The following is a 20,310-nucleotide window of genomic DNA, read 5'->3' on the forward strand; positions in this document are numbered from 1 at the left end:
CCAGAGACGCAGCCCAGGGAGAGCAGATCCTGTGCTGGGAGCAGAGCTGCAGCCACAGAGCCAGGTGTGGTGAGCAAATGGGGCCAGCCAAGGGGGGACCTTGGGCAAAGGGCCCAGCACAGAAAGACACCCCCAGACAAGGGCCCTTGCAGGCCAGACCAGGAGGGGGATCTTAACCCTACGGGGGGCTGACGCTGGGAAGAAGGGTCCCACCACTCAAAGCCCGGAGGTGTGTGGCCACCACCATTGCAAGTGTCCAACCCGCAGCATACCTGCAGCACAGCCAGGGCCTGAGACGGAAATCTGGGACTAACAAGGAACAGACTGTGAAGTGCCCTGATGTCCAGAGACACTGTTTGTGATGTTCCCTGCCACAAAGCAGGATGATGTGTTTTCCTTAAACCTTTCCCATTTTTCCTTATTCTTTTCTTTAGATTAATTGTTAATTAAACAACTTGCATTTGTTTTAAATTGTATGGAATAATCAGTGGGTCAGGGATGTTGCTGGCACAGAGGTGCCCGAGGCAAAGCAACAGGGGTTCGTTGCCCGGCGTGCTTCGCGCCAATAAACACACCAGGTGGAGAAGCAAACAAAGTTTATTTGAGATCTCAAAGCGGTGCTAGGAGACAGGCACGTCTCAAATCGAGCACACTAACAGAAACAGTTTTTCTCCTTTATACTTTTTGCAGTCAAGCCTCATCCCCCCCCCCCTTCCCCCGCTACCCCTCCCTTCCTCCCCCCATTCCTCTCTTTACCCTTCCCATTCCTGGTAACAGTTACTAAGCAAATAGCAATTATATTTAAGCAGTTAGTTTATGTTGGCAGCTATAAGTTCAGCTCGTTAGTAACACTTCTTGAACTACTATCTTGTCCCGTTCCTTTGATTTACTATCTTTCCTTCGGCCAGAGGTATGCAGGCCTCATTATTACTACTGATATCAAGTTGCTTACACATTTCACTTGCACCTGGCTTTTGAGGTCTATTAGAGTTTAAACATGGAAGGAGTTTGGTTCAGGCCTAGTGCAAGAAGGCTTCATTGACACTTGTGCTTTTTCCACCCTCCTGAGTTACCTGGGGTGATGGTGATGTCTGGTGACGTCAACAGGGAGGTGCCCAGTACAGAGAGAGTACCCCAGAGTGGGGACACCCTAGCCCCTGTCCTAGGTGACCACAGCAGGGTTGGGGGTTGAGCCCCCCAGGAATCCTGGGCCCAGCCTTGTTGGGGTTACGAGGACTCTGCCAGACAGGAGAGTGGAAGGGGAGCCCTCAAGGGCAGGGAGGCCTCTGGGTAAAGGGAGTGGGAGCGAGGACTCAGATCCTTTCGCTAGCCCACTTCACCGGGGTAGTGCAGAAGCCACGAAAGTTCCCCACAATAGCGGGACCATTCCCCCGCTTATACCTGGTTTGGCAGTTGTATGTGATTTTCATATTAATGTCATTAAAACATAATAAAAATAATACTGGGTATTTTTGTAACATCTTATGACTGAGCTCTCAAAGGGCTTTAGAATTTATTTTTTAATGGAGACTCACATCTTTGTGATCCATAACAGAAAAGTGTTATCCCTGTTTCACAGAGGCATAGGGTAGTTAAGTGACTTGCTGAAAGTCACACAGGAAGTCTGTGGTAGGAACACCCTGGCCTTTGTGGCCCTCAGTTGTGTAAATTAATTGCAAGACAATCCTTTGTCCTCTGATTGAGAAAAGAGTGTTAATGACGAAATAGGAGCTATTGCCTTTTGGAAGTGTTACTGGATCTTTAAAATTCCACCCGAGCATCAGAACTAGGTAGGAATATTCTTGGTGCAATGTCTCAGAGAAAGGATGAGAGAATAGTTCCAGTGAATGCCCAGAAACACCTTTATCATCATCTGTTTTGAAAGTTAAACTCCCAAGCAAACTAGTGTCGATTCAGTATATGTTTCGATCTCTAAATAATGAATGTATACTGATCCAGTGTGCATTCACACAGGTTAACAAGGAATGTGAACAATTATATCAAGCTAAGATATAACTGAAAAAAACACTAAATGGTTTGGATTTGATGAACCAAGATATCTCCATATATAAAAAGTGCTTTATAGTCCTGAAATAATAATAAGTGGCAGAACCCAGTTAAAATTCCAAATATGGAATTACAGGTAGTACCGATGAGATCAGAACAAATCTGTACTCATTAAGCACTATGATGATCTGCATTAAACACTGATTACAGCCCGTGATTCCCATCATTTACTCAGTATGTTTTAAAACTGTTTAGATCCATTTGCATGAAATTTAGTGGGCATTGGGTTGTGTGATGAAAATGAGTCCATTGGACTAATGCAGAGACACTTTGTCCATTACTATACTTAGCTTATACAGTATCTTTTTAACAAGTCAGCAAATGAAACTGAAATAACAGTGCAAAGTGCTGAAGCTATTGGTTTAATAGCATACTATTGACCCAGTCTTTTCTCTTGTAAATCTCTCAACCTCGGTTACAATGCTGTCATTTTGTTTTCATTGCTTCATATGACCTTAACCAGTTTTTTTTTTCTTTTGGTTAGGATAGCAAACAAACCTAATTGATCTTTTTGAGCTCTGTTATTATAGTGTCCTCAGCATTATAGATGGTCTGGTTCTGCATAACAATGAAAATGCCTACAATTTAATCTAATGAAGACATTTATCTAGAATTGTATCTCCCAATAATATATATTTAAATGGAAGAATGTTTTTCAATTACCTGGATAGTCATATATAGCAGATCATCTTTAATATCCTCAATTTTAACAAAAGGCATATTTATGAACTCAATAATATTTTCATTAAATGAATTATAGAGGAAAAAGTTTAAATTTACCAGCAGCCAGCAAATAAGACCAAGTTTTAAAATGTTAATTTCTGGAAAAATGCACCATGAAACCAGTGATATACCTGAGATACATCAATGATATTTTCATTCTCTAGACAGACAACCTAAATTCCCTTATAGATTTCCATCACAAATTCTACAACCACTACCCATCCACCAAACTGTTTCTAGAACACTCTGACATCAGCATCAACTTCCTGGCCACCACAATCAACTTCAGTAATGGAATCCCACAGACAATTATATTCAGGAAATCCATGAATCATCACACTTACCTTCACAGATCTACTCATTACCCCAGACACATCAAGAAGTTTGTTATCTATAGCCATGTACTGTGATACCACAGAATAACACACTTAAAAATGTCTTCACCAAACAACACCACTCGACCAGAGAAGTAGGTCCCATCATTGAACAGGCCACCCCAAGAGAACCTGCTTCAATATGGGAGGGGAAAAAACCCACCAATTGCACACCCCTAGTAGTCACCTCTACACCATACTGGTGCCTATATAGGATATCGGTGTACAGTTACAACCCATATAAGGACCACATCCTTAAAGAAATCTTTCATGAACCCCCTCTTCTGGCCTTCAAACAACAACCTCGCCAAGCTCATCATCAGAAGCAAGCTTCTGGCAGACCGGGACTGACCAACTCAAAGCAGCACCAGACCCTGTCATAACAACAGATGCAAAATCTGCAGACATATTTCCACTGTTACGATTATCAACACCCCGCACAACACACCTTTCAAGAACCACGGGTCCTACACATGCCTATCACAACACATGGTGTACCTCATCCAGTGTATCTCACAACACATGGTGTACCTCATCCAGTGTATCAAATGCCCCAACAACAACTATGTGGATGACACCAAACAATTGCTATGCTTTTGAATGAACTCTCACAGAAAAATAAAAGACAAAGACACCCTATCATCTAGGGGCAAATACTTTTCATGAAATGATCAGTCCATATCTGACCTCTCAGTCCTTGTCCTCACAGGAAACCTGGCCAACCTCTTCAAAAGACAAGGCTGGGAGCTTAAATTCATAGGTCTGCTGGATACTAAAGTTATGGACACAATATTGACACTAGCTGTTGTAATGAGACACAAAATCTGTAACTCATTAACCCTCCTTTGTATTATGACTGCAGAGGTGTTAGTTGCTCACTTCATCTTGAATTGTCTCTTGCAATATGTGTTAACTGCTTATGCTTAACAAACTGTTCCACCTTGAAACTCTAATTACCTTTCCCAGACCTGAAGAAGAGCTCTGTGTAGCTCAAAAACTTCACCAATAGACGCTGAATTAATAAAAGATATAACTTAGAGAATATTTTTTCACTTCAAGGTCCCAGAAACACAGACAAGGTTTTCATCTCAAGGCCAAAAGACCAAAAACATCAAGACACTTGATCACGGCCTTGGATAGACCAAGAGACTACTTACACTTGATCTTACCTCACTAACCTTGTCTCTCTCCTATCCTAGAACCAATAGTGCTACAACAACACTGCAAACAGTTTCTTACTCTGAAAGATAGTGTAGTCTTACATCAGTTCGTATGTAGCTGTATACACTCAGGCAAAACATTTAAACATCCCAGCATGGGTATTTCCATTTAAATCTGATTACAGTGAAATAAAACTATAGCTATTAAAGGCTTAGGAGAACTACAAATACAAGCAGTAAAAAAAGACAGTTAGTAAATGAGGTAGTAAAACATTTGAGCAGGGCAAACAGTTTATAGCGCTCAGCCTTCCTGTAGCAGACTGTTCTATTCACTACAGACCCATGCACTGTTCCCTGAACTGCACTTAAACCTGCAATTAACCTTTCATGCCTAATGAAGCTGTTTTGCTGGAAAATTAAAATATATAGTACTGCCTGCTTTTACAGAGACTGGGAGGAGAGCATCTCAAAATGAATGACTTTTCAGAGGCTTTTTGTTGAAAAGCAAAATTAAAGTGCTGTGTTTGTATACAAATTGAGAATGCACTTTGCAAGGCAATCTCATTTGATGTGCTGTATTTTATTCCTGTACTTATTAATTGTTTTGCATAATTGTTAAAACAACAACAACAGTATACCCACACACCAGTAATTTTATGATTAGGCAGTTACTGCTTGACAATCAACTATTACCATTTAACTTCCATTAGGAAAGATTATATTTCTAAAAAAAGATAACCAAGTTCATATTGTTTTCTCTCATATTTTTCTCATTGTGAATGCATTTGTCTTTAAAAACCTGTATACTTTACAGTGACATATTTGGCAGAAGTCCCTTTTAAATTACCGTATCTTTCCATGCATATCTGTAAAACAAGTTACAGATTGTTTTTTCCAACAAGGATTATGAAAATAACCTGACCTAGTTCTATGCAGCTAAAACCAATTGGACTTAAAAATAGATCTAGTTCTGTGACTGGACTTGAATTTCCAGACCTCAGACCATTAGAGATTCGTCTCTGTGCCTGGATGCTCTTTACTAGTGCCCTACCCACAGATAAGAAGAAACGAGATAATGTTGTGGTTTGGCAAATATTAAGGCTATGTCAGAAAATGTATGTCGCTCAGGGGTATGAAAAAAACACCCTGCAGAGCGACATAAGTTTCGCCGGCATCAGTGGTAGTGTGCACAGCGCTACATCGGCGGGAGAGCTTCTCCCACCTCCATAGCTACTACTGTTCATTGGGGGTGGTTTGATCATGTCAACGGAAGCGTCCTCTCCCGTCGGCATAGAGCAGCTACATAAGAGATCTTACAGCGGCGCAGCTGCCTCAGTCCAGCTTTGCCTCTGTAAGGTCTCTAGTTCAGACATAGCCAAATATCTAAAGAACACAGGTAAACTAAACTGGCCGTGAAACCGGAGGTGACAGATGTTGAGCATCATAGGATTTACATTTCCAGCTTTAATCATCTTAGTTTTTTGACATTTTAGGAACAAAAGCCTACAAAATAAAGGTAAAGTTTACAATAAATATTTAAACCTCAGCATTTTTATCAAACCTTCAGTTGTATTTTGATGTAAATTCTGCTTGCCTGCAGCGTCTGTGCATCATCTCGACTTGGTAAATGAAATTCCTTTAGACCGCCAGTCTGAAATAATGAATTGTTCCCCTGGTTAATTGTATTGCTTTGATAACAAGGAACTGTGCTGGGCCTAGAGAACACAATAAGTAAATTTCATCAGATGATTTGTGTGACGTTTTGAAAAATGATCTTCTGGAGTGACCTGATTTTAATGGAACTCTAACAGCATGCCAACGTGTCCCAGTATGAAGCATTAGATTTGAAGGAAACATACAGTGTTTCCTGTATGTTAGTTATGCAGAATGGGCTGAGCAGCATGCAACCAAGCATACTAAAAAAAAAAAAAAAAAAAAAATCACATAAGAATAATTGGAAGATGTGTTTTCTTCCTAATATACAATCCATTTAACGTACTAGCTAAGCCTAGCTGTTAAACACAGAGTAACATATAGGGAAGCATCAAAAATGTCACTTAGATTTTATCCCCAGCTTTAGTAACACTAGATACGCTAATGTTTTAAAGGTGCCTCAAAGGTATCTTATAATTTCATATATCAGTGTCCAATTTTAGGGATCGCTAACTAATGCCAGGAAATATATATGTGTGTGTATGTGAGAAAAATTACTTGCATATCCTGAAACATAAAAATTATAACAGCACTTAACACTTCTACAGAATATAGCACTTTGCATTTTCAGAGTTGTATGCACGTTAACTAATTAAATCTTGCAACATCCTTGTGAGATAGGGAAGATACTATTACAGTTTTGGATTAGCACAGAATTTCCAGTATATTGGCAATCTGACCCGCTTGGTTTCTTTCTGGCAATGTATTTGGCATAAGTAAAGCAGACTGTAGAGTCATAAAGAAACACTGAAAATTATACCTTTTCACTTATAATCAGCTAGGTGATGCAGTGAGATAATGTGTGAGGAATTACACTTAAAATTGGATTTTGTGATAGATCCATGTAAAAACAATAATACATGTTATTTGTTACAAATACTGGAAGCTATTTTAAAAAGTCCTAGAGTGGATTAGCAGTGGCACTATCTGCAACTAAGGTGCATTAAGTGAGCTTTAAGGAGAAGCCTGTACTGTGTTTGTCCACACTATTTTAATTCGTTATGGTTATATTGGTCCCTGAATGTTGTGAAATCAAGAATCAGTTACTCCATCAGAGTTTGAAAAATAAAACAATGTGTTTTTGTGACCTGTTGCTGCTAATATTTTACATAAACTATTACCATCATGTTTTACTATCAGTTAACAACCCATCTATAATTTCTCTGATTTTATGTCTCCTATGATAAGACCTCTGATATACCGAGATCAGATCATTTTTCATTTTCATCCTTATTTTTAATTCCCCAAAGCCATTAACAATTTCACACCACTGGCCAAGCGAATGGGACAAGTTTATAAAGAAAGTACATGTTTTGTACTAAAAATGTCTATCTGTTTTGCTGAGGCTGTGTTTAATGGTTTTCTTAAAGCTGGTCTCTTTCTTTGATTAAAGCTATTTGGACTAAAAACATCCTTTGATTACAGTTCTAGTGAAATATTGTAAAACAACTAGTTTACTTCTTCATTCTACTATGTTATCACATCTGTTTCCCTTTAAAATATTAGGCTAATTCTGTTTTTATGCAGATGAACTCCAGTATTAAAGTTACTTGCTGTGTAAAAGGTTTGTAGATGCTTACAAGTTGTCTATCACTTTTTCTTGCACTTGGTTTTCCACAATCCATGTAGCTTTTACTTTAGTACGTATATTAGGAAGTCACAGACACCAAGTATGGACAGTCTGCAAGCCTACCAATATGTTTCTTTGATAAACGAGTGTTGCAAGGTTCCACACAGTATAATTGAAAACAGAATTTGGCCTGAAGGCTTTATTTGGTTTCTACCATGCTCACACCGTTTACAAAAAATTACAAGTTTCTTTTTGTTGTTGTCATTTATATTACAGTAGCACCTAAAATCTCAACTGAACGCAGGGCACCACTGTGCTAGGCACTATGGAAACACATAGTAAGAGACAGTCCCTGTCACAAAGAATTTCTGTCTACATAAACAAGACAAACAAAGAAAACAGAGGCACAGAGTGGTGAAGTGGCTTGCCCAAAATCACATAGGAGGTCAGTGGCAGAGAAAAGATGGAACCGAGGCCTTCTCATTTCCAACCTAGTGTCCTATCACCACACCATACTGCCTTTCCCCCCTCTTTTGGTCCCAATTACAAGAAAAACATCTTAGATAATAGGAAAATGTTTGTTAGCTTCCCATCTCACTTTGAAATAGCTGATGACTTGCTGGAAAAGTACAAAAGACTGGACATGAAAGGAACCAACACAGTGCTGTGGAAGTCTTCTCACCACTGGGCACTAAATTGTGTTTTGTTTTGTTTTTTTTTTATTTTTCTTACAGGTCTTGCAATTGCAAGTGCCTTGATAGACATTTCCCAACAGAAGCCTGCAGACAGTAAAGATAAGAGTTCAGGAGTCAGAAATCGAAAACATCATCTTTCAACACGTCAAGGAACTTGTGTGTGAGGTCCAGAAAATGCACTTGTACATTCTGTAATGTTTTCCTTTTAAATGGCTTCCATTGAAAGCTATACTACAGCCTCAGTTTTTCTGGAGGCAAACCTATGGATTATGATGATGAAGATGATGATGATGATAAGTAATGTGTCCTGTTATATTCACACTTGCAGCCTGCTATTCCCCACAGCAGAACAACCTTATGGCAAATATGAGTCTATTTGATGAGTTTATTTAGAAATAAACTAAATACTTGTCTTGATGCTGAGTATATATTGAGGTGGGGTGGGCATTGAGTACATCTAGGAAAGACTACACATTGTTTTGTAATGTAGAAGGAAATTGTATAATTGAAAACTAAACTATTCACAGGACACTAAAAGACATTTTTGTAGAGCTTAATGTAATGGTGAGAATTGTATGGTTTTCTTCTCTTAATTGGAGTTAAAATACCCTTACAGAAAGCAGGAACTGAAGATGCTGTTGTGGATTTAGGGGTTGTTTTATCATTGCCCAAATCTGAAGGTAGATTTTGAATTAAGCAGTATGTAGGTGTAGCCAAGCAAAACAGCAAATATATATTTTGATGATCATATCATATAAAAACCTGATTAAAGCATATCATGGTTTTTTTTACCTTCTTAAAGGCCCTGACATGCAGTCTGGGCTACAACAGGATGATGGGTGGACTTCAGTATTTCACTTCATAAGAAGTTTATTAGAATTCTGACTGACGTGTATTGTAAAGAGTACATGTTGGTCTTCCATATCAACTAATTATCAGAGCTGATTGAGCATGAAAAATTCTATCCTGAAATCAAGTTTCCTTTTTTTCCAAAAGCTCTCTCCAAGATTGCAAGCCTAAGGAGAATTTAACTTGCTGTTACTTTGCAGTAGTATACTTGCTTCTGCTTCAATACTGTAATATTCTAAAGTGACTGTAAATCATTGTCCTCACCTCCCAGCAAAAAGGTTGCACCTCAAATAGCACATTGACCCATCCATAATAATAATTAATAATAAATTATGATCTTCCTCTGACCTTCCTTTCCCAGCTGCAGAATTTCATCTGATCTTCACTTTCATCCTATTTAAAGAAATATCCTGCATACAAAATTCATATAATAATAAACTTCCAAAAGCCAGCTTGATTCCAACAGTGGTTCTCAGATCATCCATCTAATATGGGACCTCACCAAATCAATGCTCAACAACAAAAAAGCTAACGGAAAAGCATCCTCTCTAGTAGGCATTAGTCTAACAAGCTTTGGGGAGCTTGTTCACCATGGTAAAAACTCCAGCAAACAGCTTCATATGGCCCTCCTCACTGTATTTCCAGTGAGTTATAATTCTGAAATACAGCAAAAGAAAAAGAGACTGTTAAGGGGAGGGAGGTAGCAAATGGGTCTTATTCTCATTTATGCATTAAACGTTGATGATGGTTTATGTGAAACCAATAGTTTTGTTAGCTCTTGCTCGGAAGTGAAGTTTATCACCTCCACCATTGCCAAGGTGCTAATGTAGGAGAGAGCCAGAGAGGTATAAATGCCTCTTGTATATGATAGAGTTTTGGTAAATATGAAAGATATAAAAAAAATTGATGTTTACTACTATAGCTGTATTTTTCATTTTCTTTTTTATTTCAGGAAGGTGATGACATTTTACTGTTTACAGTTGACTACATAGTTACTTGCATGCCATGGTGGTGCAGTAGCAGTAATAAAGCCCTGTTGTGAGTTGATAGTGTTTATTTTGTAATGCCATTCATACATAAAACTATTCCACTTAATTTGGATGAGGACTGAATGTAAAAATTAAATAAATATTAAAAGGAATGGTTGTACAGGATTATTAGGTTGCATCTTACCATGACTGCTATATTGTTTTGACAAATTGTGCATTTATAAATTATGCTATAATTATTCCTTAGCTGGCATGATTGTTTCAGTATTTTCCTATCTTAAAATATGACTGATTCTTAAGCTAAAATAATGCCATCACGATATTGTGTTTTTATTGACTATTCTGACCTCACTCCTTTATTTCTTAAAACCTAAGATTCATTTTTAAAGATTCTTTTGTGAATTTTCAGTCAATGCTACTTAAAACCTGGAAAAAAGAGTCTTCTGAAAATAGCTCCTTCTGTCAGTTTTAATGCAGAACTGCTTGGGTGAAAATAAGCCAGTAGAACTGGTGTGCATGGTGAATTAGCCATTCAAAAAGAAAAGAAATAAACCACTTGTCTGGAAATTTTCCTTAATTCTGTAATATCTTTCTGTCGAAACATTACACATGAGAAATGTACATTTCTTTGTGTGTACCTGAGACCCATGGTACCCAGGGCATGTATTCTACAGAGCAATTTCTCTGACTGGAATCCCCCAAGTGGGAATTGCATCTACCTGTAGTCACCTGGAGTTTGACGTTACTTGAAAAGTAAATTTAAGTTTAAATGGATTATAATGTTTATTGTAGCACTTGAGATGGGCAGGTATTCATTAGGCATTTTATAAAGTTATCAGTTAAAAACATGTTGTTTTTATTGTTCAGATAAAATACCAGTGTCATGGGGTCATTCAACATTTTCATTATATTCAGAGTACTTTTTCTAACACTTCCGTGACCATTCTTCTCCCAGTAATTAGTAAAAGTAAATGCATTAAAGAGAAATATTAATTTAATGGTTGCCATTAAATGGAAGTTTGCAATAGGAATCAAACCACAGTATCTGAGTAACTATGGTTACTTTGTTTTAGATCTATGAAAATACTGATGTGTCTCAGTGCCACACTGTGCCAATTGTTGGCAAATACTGACTCTTAATGGTGACCACAGTACACTGGGTGACAGATATTCTCATTTGCTTTAGGCTCAAGAATGTTCAATGCTCTGCTCCCAGCATATTTTTTGAACTCTGGATCAAATTCAGAAAATGTTGAGTGACCCTTTGTAACTTTAGTGTGATTTATGTTGGACTAAGAATACAGGGCTAAAAACTGATCTGAATAGTGGCCCTGTGGTGAAATTCTGACCATCAGGATTCGATATCTGTATTTATTTTCTTTGCAAACCAGTCATTGATACTACTGGGGGAAAATTCACAGCTATAAATTACTGTTCAAAGCAAAGCAACAGATATATTGCATACTGTAGCATGGGTGAACCAATCTCTCCATTTCTCGGGTGTGTGTGTACCCTCTCATGAAGCTACTTGAATATAGTCTGTGTAAATAAGTTACATTTCAGAATGCAATGAATTCTAGTAATTATATTTCTTTGTAAGAGACAGATGTATATCTTTAACTGGGCAAGTTCAGATTTACATCTGACTGCATTTTTTTCACAGGGGGGCCCTCTATTTATATAGTAGAACCAAAAATGTAGAACATTGGAAAAGTTTGGATCTTAATATATAGAGTCTGATGTATAAAATCAGCAGCAATGATTATTTTCCCAAACAATTTACACTGTAGGTCTGGAATCCTGAGGGTAAGAATTTTGGGATCACTTTAACAACGGTTAAATTTTTAGGCCTAATAACTTTGACAGTATTCATCTAGATTACACAGTCATTATGTACTTAATTTGATTACCAGTTGTTTTTTTTAAAACCACCTGAAGGGTTTCTGGACAATAAAGGTAAAGTCTCTGTTAAAAATATTAAGCTCTCTCTCGTTTTTCACGTGAGCCATCTAATCAAGATTGCATGGCATTTATATAGGAAATCATCATGAAGACAAATCTCAAATGGACGAAGCGTCCTTGCAGGTCGAGCACCACCTGGTTCGATCTCTGGCTCAGTCCCTAAAATAATCTGGCTGGATGTTCAGTCTCTATTCAGTTATGTAAAAAATAAATGGACCTTAACTTTTCAGCCTCGATGATGCAGCATTTCCTGATGTGAAATACTGATGCTTGCGTCGGCTGATATCTGTAGGAGGACATCTAAGCCAGTAGACAGTAAAGCTATTTTGAATACATCTGACAAATAAATATTGCTTATCGGAACAATAACCAGAACCCTAGATAAAGCCTTTCCAACATCTCAGATTAATGAACATTTTTTCATTTATTTTCCATAGACCTGATTCTGCCATCTTTGCTCACAGTGATCATGTGTTCAGTTGAGTAGAGCTATTTTGTGACCTCTTCTGTGCCAATGTAATGGCGCATCGAGAGCTGTTGCAAACTGGAGCAATTTGGAGCAGGGCCAGAATTTGGGAGTTGCAAAGTGGACCTCTCACCCATACCCAGAGTAAGGAGGGCACAATGGTGAATCTGGCCCCTTGTGTTTCAATTTGGGCATCCAAAATCTGAGGCTAATTTTGAAAATGTGTGCCTTAGCCTTTCTGTGTGTCAGATTCTCTCTCAGTCAAGTTGTGATTTAAACAAAAACAACTCAAAAGGGTATTTTGAGGCTTCGTTTATTAATGTCTGCAAAGCATTGATGCTTTGATGGATGGCACTACGGAAGTGCAAAGCATTACTATTTTCAGTGCAAGTTGGCAGCAGGAGATTTGCTTTCTGGAGAGATCAGCTTGTTTGATTTACAGTCACTGTTTAAAAGTGAAGGCCAGTTGGAAGGATACCATTAACAGCACTTGTTCAGCTTAAAATATTTTTATTTCAGCCACAAAATAAACTTCCTGTAGTGTAAATAAAACTTAAAGCAATGAACAGTAGGATATTCTACCTCTCATGCTTCCTCACTGAAGAGTGTAGGGAGCATCATATTAATGTGAAGGCCACCTCACATGAGTTGGGATACAGAAACCTGCTGTCCACCATTTATTTATACACTATGTACATGCTCAGAAATTTACATGTGCCTCTAGTGGCCAGGGAGATTGAAGTGACTTCTGGGTACTCACTTCAGCAGGTGGGTATTGTAGTTGTAAGAACGCTTGATAGAGATCTTGTAGGTGTTTGTCTCTGTCTGGAGCAAATGTGATTGTATCGTAGAGTTTTTAGCTGTAGACCACACCACTCGATCCATTGTGAAAAAGTGAAAAAACAGATTGACAGAGCCAGATGAGTACCCAGAAGTCACCTACTACAGAACAGGCCCAACAAAGAAAGTAACAGAACGCCACTAGCCATCACCTTCAGCCCCCAACTAAAACCTCTCCAGCGCATCATCAAGGATCTACAACCTATCCTGAAGGACAATCCATCACTCTCACAGACCTTGGGAGACAGGCCAGTCCTTGCTTACAGACAGCCCCCAAACCTGAAGCAAATACTCACCAGCAACCACACACCACACAACAAAAACACTAACCCAGGAACCTATCCTTGCAAAAAAGCCCGTTGCCAACTCTGTCCACATATCTATTCAGGGGATACCATCATAGGACCTAATCACATCAGCCACACTATCAGAGGCTCGTTCACCTGCACATCTACCAATGTGATATATGCCATCATGTGCCAGCAATGCCCCTCTGCCATGTACATTGGCCAAACCGGACAGTCTCTACGTAAAAGAATAAATGGACACAAATCAGACATCAAGAATTATAACATTCAAAAACCAGTTGGAGAACACTTCAATCTCCCTGGTCACTCGATTACAGACCTAAAAGTCGCAATATTACAACAACAAAACTTCAAAAACAGACTCCAACGAGAGACTGCTGAATTGGAATTAATTTGCAAATTGGACACCATTAAATTAGGCTTGAACAAAGACTGGGAGTGGATGGGCCATTACACAAAGTAAAACTATTTCCCCATGCTTATTCCCCCCCGCCGCCCCAGTTCCTCATATCTCCTTGTCAATTGCTGAAAATGGGCCATTTTCATTACCACTACAAATAGATTTTTTTTCTCTCCTGCTGATAAAAGCTCACCTTAACTGATCACTCTCCTTATAGTGTGTATGGTAACACCCATTGTTTCATGTTCTCTGTGTATATATATATCTTCCTACTGTATTTTCCACTACATGCATCCGATGAAGTAGGCTGTAGCCCACGAAAGCTTATGCTCAAATAAATTTGTTAGTCTCTAAGGTACCACAAGTACTCCTGTTCTTTTTGCGGATACAGACTAACACGGCTACTACTCTGAAAACTGAATTTTGATTAAGTTTTTACATTTGTGCTGTGTAAAGGAGCAGGTTAAAAATAAATATAGCAAAAAAAAAATTAAATACATCAGAAGCAAGAAGCCTGCTAAACAACCAGTGGGGCCACTCGACAATCGAGATGCTAAAGGAGCACTCGAGGACGATAAGGCCATTGCAGAAAAACTAAATGAATTCTTTGCATTGGTCTTCACGATTGAGGATGTGAGGGAGATTCCCAAACCTGAGCCATTCTTTTTAGGTGACAAATCTGAGGAACTGTCCCAGATTGAGGAGTCATTAGAGGAGGTTTTTAGAACAAATTGATAAACTAAACAGTAATAAATCACCAGGACCAGATGGTATTCACCCAAGAGTTCTGAAGGAACTCAAATGTGAAATTGCAGAACTACTAACTGTAGTCTGTAACCTATCATTTAAATCAGTTTCTGTACCAAATGACTGGAGGATAGCTAATGTGACGCCAATTTTTTAAAAGGGCTCCAGAGGTGATCCCGGCAATTACAGTCTGGTAAACCTGACTTCAGTACCAGGCAAACTGATTGAAACTATAGTAAAGAACAAAATTGTCGGACACGTATATGAACATAATTTGTTGGGAAGTGTCAACATGGTTTTAGTAAAGGGAAATCATGCCTCACCAATCTATTAGAATTCTTTGAGTGGGTCAACAAGCATGTGGACAAGGGGGATCCAGTGGATATAGTGTACTTAGATTTTCAGAAAGCTTTTGACAAGGTCCCTCACCAAAGGCTCTTAAGCAAAGTAAGCAGTCATGGGATAAGAGGGAAGGTGCTCTCATGGATTGGTAACCAATTAAAAGATAGGAAACAAAGGGTAGGAATAAATGGTCAGTTTTCAGAAAGGAGAGAGGTAAATAGTGGTGTCCCCCAGGAGTCTGTTCTGGGACCAGTCCTATTCAATATATTCATAAATGATCTGGAAAAAGGGGTAAACGGTGAGGTGGCAAAATTTGCAGATAATACTAAACTACCCCAAGATAGTTAAGTCCCAGGCAGAATGCAAAGAGCTACAAAAGGGTGTCTCAAAACTGGGTGACTGGGCAACAAAAAGGTAGATGAAATTCAATGTTAATAAATGCAAAGTAATGCACATTGGAAAACATAATCCCAACTATACATATAAAATGATGGGGTCTAAATTAGCTGTTATCACTCAGGAAAGAGATCTAGGAGTCATTGTGGATAGTTCTCTGAAAACATCTACTCAGTGTGCAGTGGCAGTCACAAAAGCAAACAATGTTGGGAATCATTAAGAAAGGGATAGATAATAAGACAGAAAATATCATATTGCCTCTATATAAATAAATGGTTCGGCCACATCTTGAATACTGCGTGAAGATGTGGTTACCCCCATCTCAAAAAAGATATATTGGAATTGAAAAAGGTTCAGAAAAGAGCAACAAAAATTATTAGGGGTATGGAACGGCTGCCTTATGAGGAGAGATCAATAAGACTGGGACTTTTCAGATTGGAAAAGAGACAACTAAGGGGGGATATGATTGAGGTCTATAAAATCATGATTGGTGTGGAGAAAGTAAATAAGGAAGTGTTATTTTCTCCTTCTTATAACACAAGAACTAGGGGTCTCCAAATGAAATTAATAGGCAGCGGGTTTAAAACAAACAAAAGGAGGTATTTCTTCAAACAACACACAGTCAACCGGTGGAACTCTTTGCCAGAGGATGTTGTGAGGGCCAATATTATAAAAGGGTTAAAACAAGAACTAGATAAATTCATGAGGGTTAGATCCACCAATGGCTATTAGCCGGGATGGGCAGGGATGGTGTCCCTAGCCTCTGTTTGCCAGAAGCTGGGAATGGGCGACAGGGGATGGATCACTTGATGATGACTCATTCTGTTCATTCCCTCTGGGGTACCTGGCATTGGCACTGTTGGAAGACAGGATACTGGGCAAGATGGACCTTTGGTCTGACCCCAGTATGGCCATTCTTATGTTCTTATGTTAATATTAATATTAAGATAATCTTACTAGTATGCATTTTGTGGATCCTCTTAAAGGAAATGTATTTATTCCTTTTTTGCCATAGAGGTTTCCATACAGATGCACTGATCTGTAGAATCTGAGTTATAGACTGGGAAAAAACACTTTGAAAAATTGTATATTAAAGAATGTTCTACTGAGGAACATATTATGTTGTTTTGTATTTGTCTCTTTTGTGTTATATTTAAAACTGTAAAATTGCTCTCTCCGTACATATGTATCTGACATTTTGTCAGATGCTTGCATAGCTGGAGTATTTTACACAGAAGTATTTCAATTTGTATTAATAAAGAACAGCTCACATTTTTTCAGTCAATATTGACATATGTAAAGCAAATTGAAAGCTAGAATCAACATAATAAACTGAAACATCTATCTCGTCCAGCCAGCCATTACCTTGCTATTTTTTTCTTTAGATAAACAATCTACAATTAGTTTACTGAGGCTTGCATTGATATCCCTCAACAGTATATGCAAGTCTACTTTTATTCCAGTAGACACAGAGAATGAGCCTACAGTGCACAGTGCATGCAAACCCCTTTGAAACCTAAGATTATTTGTTCTCTGACTGTTCTAAAGGTAATTAAGGAGCATTGCATGTTTCTCAATTAATGATTCCTCATTCAACTGGGAATCTTTGATGCTAATTTGTTTTAATCAGGACAGAGACTGCTAAAAAAAAACCTCTAAACAATTCAGTGGAGAGTAACTAGGAATTTTTAATAAAGTGGAGAAGATCTAAATGCTATGAGGGACACATCCATCATAAGTTTTCACTTCCTGTTCACTTAACTTGGTTCTTTCAGGTCTCATAAAACACTGTGTTAATCATCAAAAGAAAGTTTATTAAGATGAAGAACACGCTGCATTTTTCGCCTCCAACTGAAGGGAAAGATTGTGCAAGAAGTGGGTGGTTGCAACAGAGCTGTGCTATTGAAACAATAGTTACTATCCGTGTTTGGTTATTTATACACTAAAGTGATAGAGTTCATGTTTTATAGACCTACAGAGCAATATTCATCAATTTCTGTAATGTTAACACCTTGGAGAGTAATTGAGGAAAGTGTTGCTTCTTATAGTTTTCTTTTTAATGTACATGTTACTTCATAAATGTTTCAGTGCTCTGTGGTATACACATCCAGAAAAGAGAGACTATATGGTCTTTCTGCATGTGTGATTGATGTTTCGTATACCAATGGAGGTGCCACGTGACATCTGTTTCTAAGTGTGAGAGTATGCATATATTTGACAAAATAATATTTCACATCTAAGTACATCTATCTATAGTATTGAAGCAAAGGCACTTAATAATTCTACCCTTCCCTACTTATCAACCCTTGACTTATATCACATTGCACCTGTCTGTTCCACTCTGCAAATGGAGCTTGCTTCAACATGTAATATCTGTGTGAATGGGATGGGAGGGGGCATGGCCAGAGCACATTGCTCCAGCCAATCCCCAGCTAGCAGACAGTCCCTTGGGGACTATTGCAAGCTGAGTGAAGGCTCAAACCCACTCAGATCTGGCCAGACACTCAATAAGCCAAACCCAGCTCCCTCACTGCCCCCTTCTGAAAAAAAGCCTGCTAAAGTACAACAGCACCCCGCACACATGACAAGGAGTGGAGGACCTGGTGGTCATTACATGCTGGCCCCCCAGTGGCCCCTTCTTCCCCCTCACCCACACAGATCTCCTTGGTTTTCTGGCACCCTGCACCATGTGGAGAGAAGGGTGGCAACTCAAGTATAGATGGTGGAAAACCAGGGCTGATTCAGACAGGATGAAACATAATGAAGTCCTCAAAGCTTATGCTGAGGCTGTATTATAGGCACAAAGAACCATCTTATCAGCCTCCACTGAGGCTGCCAAATCCCTCCCCAAGGAGCTAGCCAGGGTGGTAAATTGCTTCATCAATCCTGAATGCCTACAACCTGCACCAAAGCTAAGCACCAAGCACTGCAAAGCACTATGAGAACCTACTTCATTAAAAAGATCACGCACACTCAGGAAGCCTTCTCAAACAGCACAGATCCACTCTGCCTTCACCCACCTGCATTCCTAGAGTTCAGTATATTTATTCATCAAGGAGTCCCAAACCAAGACATGTGAATCTGACCCAGGCCCTTCCTGGCTTGTGAAATGGAGTCATGGACAACTGGTTTTACTCCTGACCAAAATATCTAACAGCTCATTCAGAAAAGGAATCTTTCCTTCCTCCTTCAAATATGCAGTAGTCCTACCACCACTGAAGAAACCCACCCTGGATACATCAGTCCTAACCAATTATCACCCCAGTGTCAAATTTCCCATATCAAAGTTAGCAAAAGGCTCATCTTTCTGAGGCTAAGATTCTGGACCCAGCACAATCTGGATTCAGGGCAGGACACAAAACTGAAATTGCTTTAGCAGTTCCCATGGATGATCTACTCCTGTCAATGGATAGAGGACAGACATCCATTCTGATCCCTCTGGACCTCTCTGCAGCATTTGACATTGTTGACCATGAGAATACTGAGAGGTGGCAGGAGTCCAGAATAATGCACAAAAATGGTTTGAATCTTTCCTGGCAGGATGCACCCAAAGAGTAGTGATAAGAAACTGCACCTCCACCTATAGACCCTCGCTTGTGGGGTTCCACAAGGATCAATTCTCTCTTTAGACCTTTTCAACATCTACATGCAACCACTAGGTGAACTAGTCAGATGACATGGTCTTCAGTGCCAGCAATATGCAGATGAGACACGTCTCTACTTATCTTTCGCCACATATGATCACATCACTACCACCAATATGGCCAAGGGCTTGGATGAGATCAGCACATGGCCGAAGAACAGCTGGCTGAAGCTGAACCTGAGCAAGTCAGACCTGAGGCTGGTGGGAAGAGGAAAATATTTTGAGGCACTTGTCACCACAGTGAAGTCTCCTTTGGTTGAAGTGTCACATTCACAATTTGTCAATTCAGATTCCTTGGTGATGCTGAGCTCCCACTTTGCAATGGTTGTGAATAATGCTGATGAGCAGATTCTGTCTCATCCTGGTGGACAAAGACCTGGTCTCAGCTATTCATACCTTAGTTACCTCTCAGCTGGACTACAGCAATGTGATCTACCTATGGGGGAAGGGATAGCTCAGTGGTTTGAGCATTGGCCTGCTAAATCCAGGGTTGTGAGTTCAGTCCTTGAGGGTGGGGCCATTTAGGGATCTGGGGCAAAAATTTGTCTGAGGATTAGTCTTGCTTTGAGTGGGGGGGTTGGACTAGATGACTTCCTGAGGTCCCTTCCAACCCTGATATTCTATGATTCTATGAAACCTTTAGCACTTAGGAAACTCCAACTAATACAAACATGGCAGCACGTCTCCTCAGGAACATGGGCGACTGTGAGTCCATCACACCTGTCCTCTGCTCTCTATGCTGGCTTCCCATGGAATTTTGAATCAAGTCCAAGGTCTCAGTCCTTGTCTTCAAAACACTTCACGGCCTGGGCTCAGGATACCTAAAAGAACATCTAAAGCTCTGGGACTTGGAGCACATCTTTGACAACTTTGCTCCTCTGGCACAATGGAACTCTCAATAATAAGAATAAAGCTCACCGGTGTGAGAGACAGAACCTTCTCCAGCTGTGATCCAAGACGGGGTAATGAAATCCCCCAGGAACTAAGGACCATCACAAACCTCACCACTTTCTGCTCCATTGCTTTCACCTTGCCCTCTCTAATATAAACACATGCCAACAGGCAT

The 20,310-nt window shown here is 39.3% G+C and overlaps 1 protein-coding gene across 1 annotated transcript in view; it reads left to right on the forward strand.

Moving 5' to 3' along the window:
* Positions 1–11,086, forward strand: part of ATRNL1 (attractin like 1) — a 998,829-nt gene extending 987,743 nt beyond the window's left edge. The window contains exon 29 of the mRNA XM_026651053.2: positions 8,342–11,086. Coding sequence (XP_026506838.1) covers positions 8,342–8,466 — 125 coding nt within the window. The 3' untranslated portion in view covers positions 8,467–11,086. The remainder of the gene's footprint in view (positions 1–8,341) is intronic.
* Positions 11,087–20,310: the final 9,224 nt, after the last annotated feature.

This window comes from Terrapene carolina, unplaced genomic scaffold (genome assembly GCF_002925995.2).
Source record: "Terrapene carolina triunguis isolate 2854851 unplaced genomic scaffold, T_m_triunguis-2.0 Scaffold95, whole genome shotgun sequence".
NCBI classification, from domain to species: Eukaryota; Metazoa; Chordata; order Testudines; family Emydidae; genus Terrapene; species Terrapene triunguis.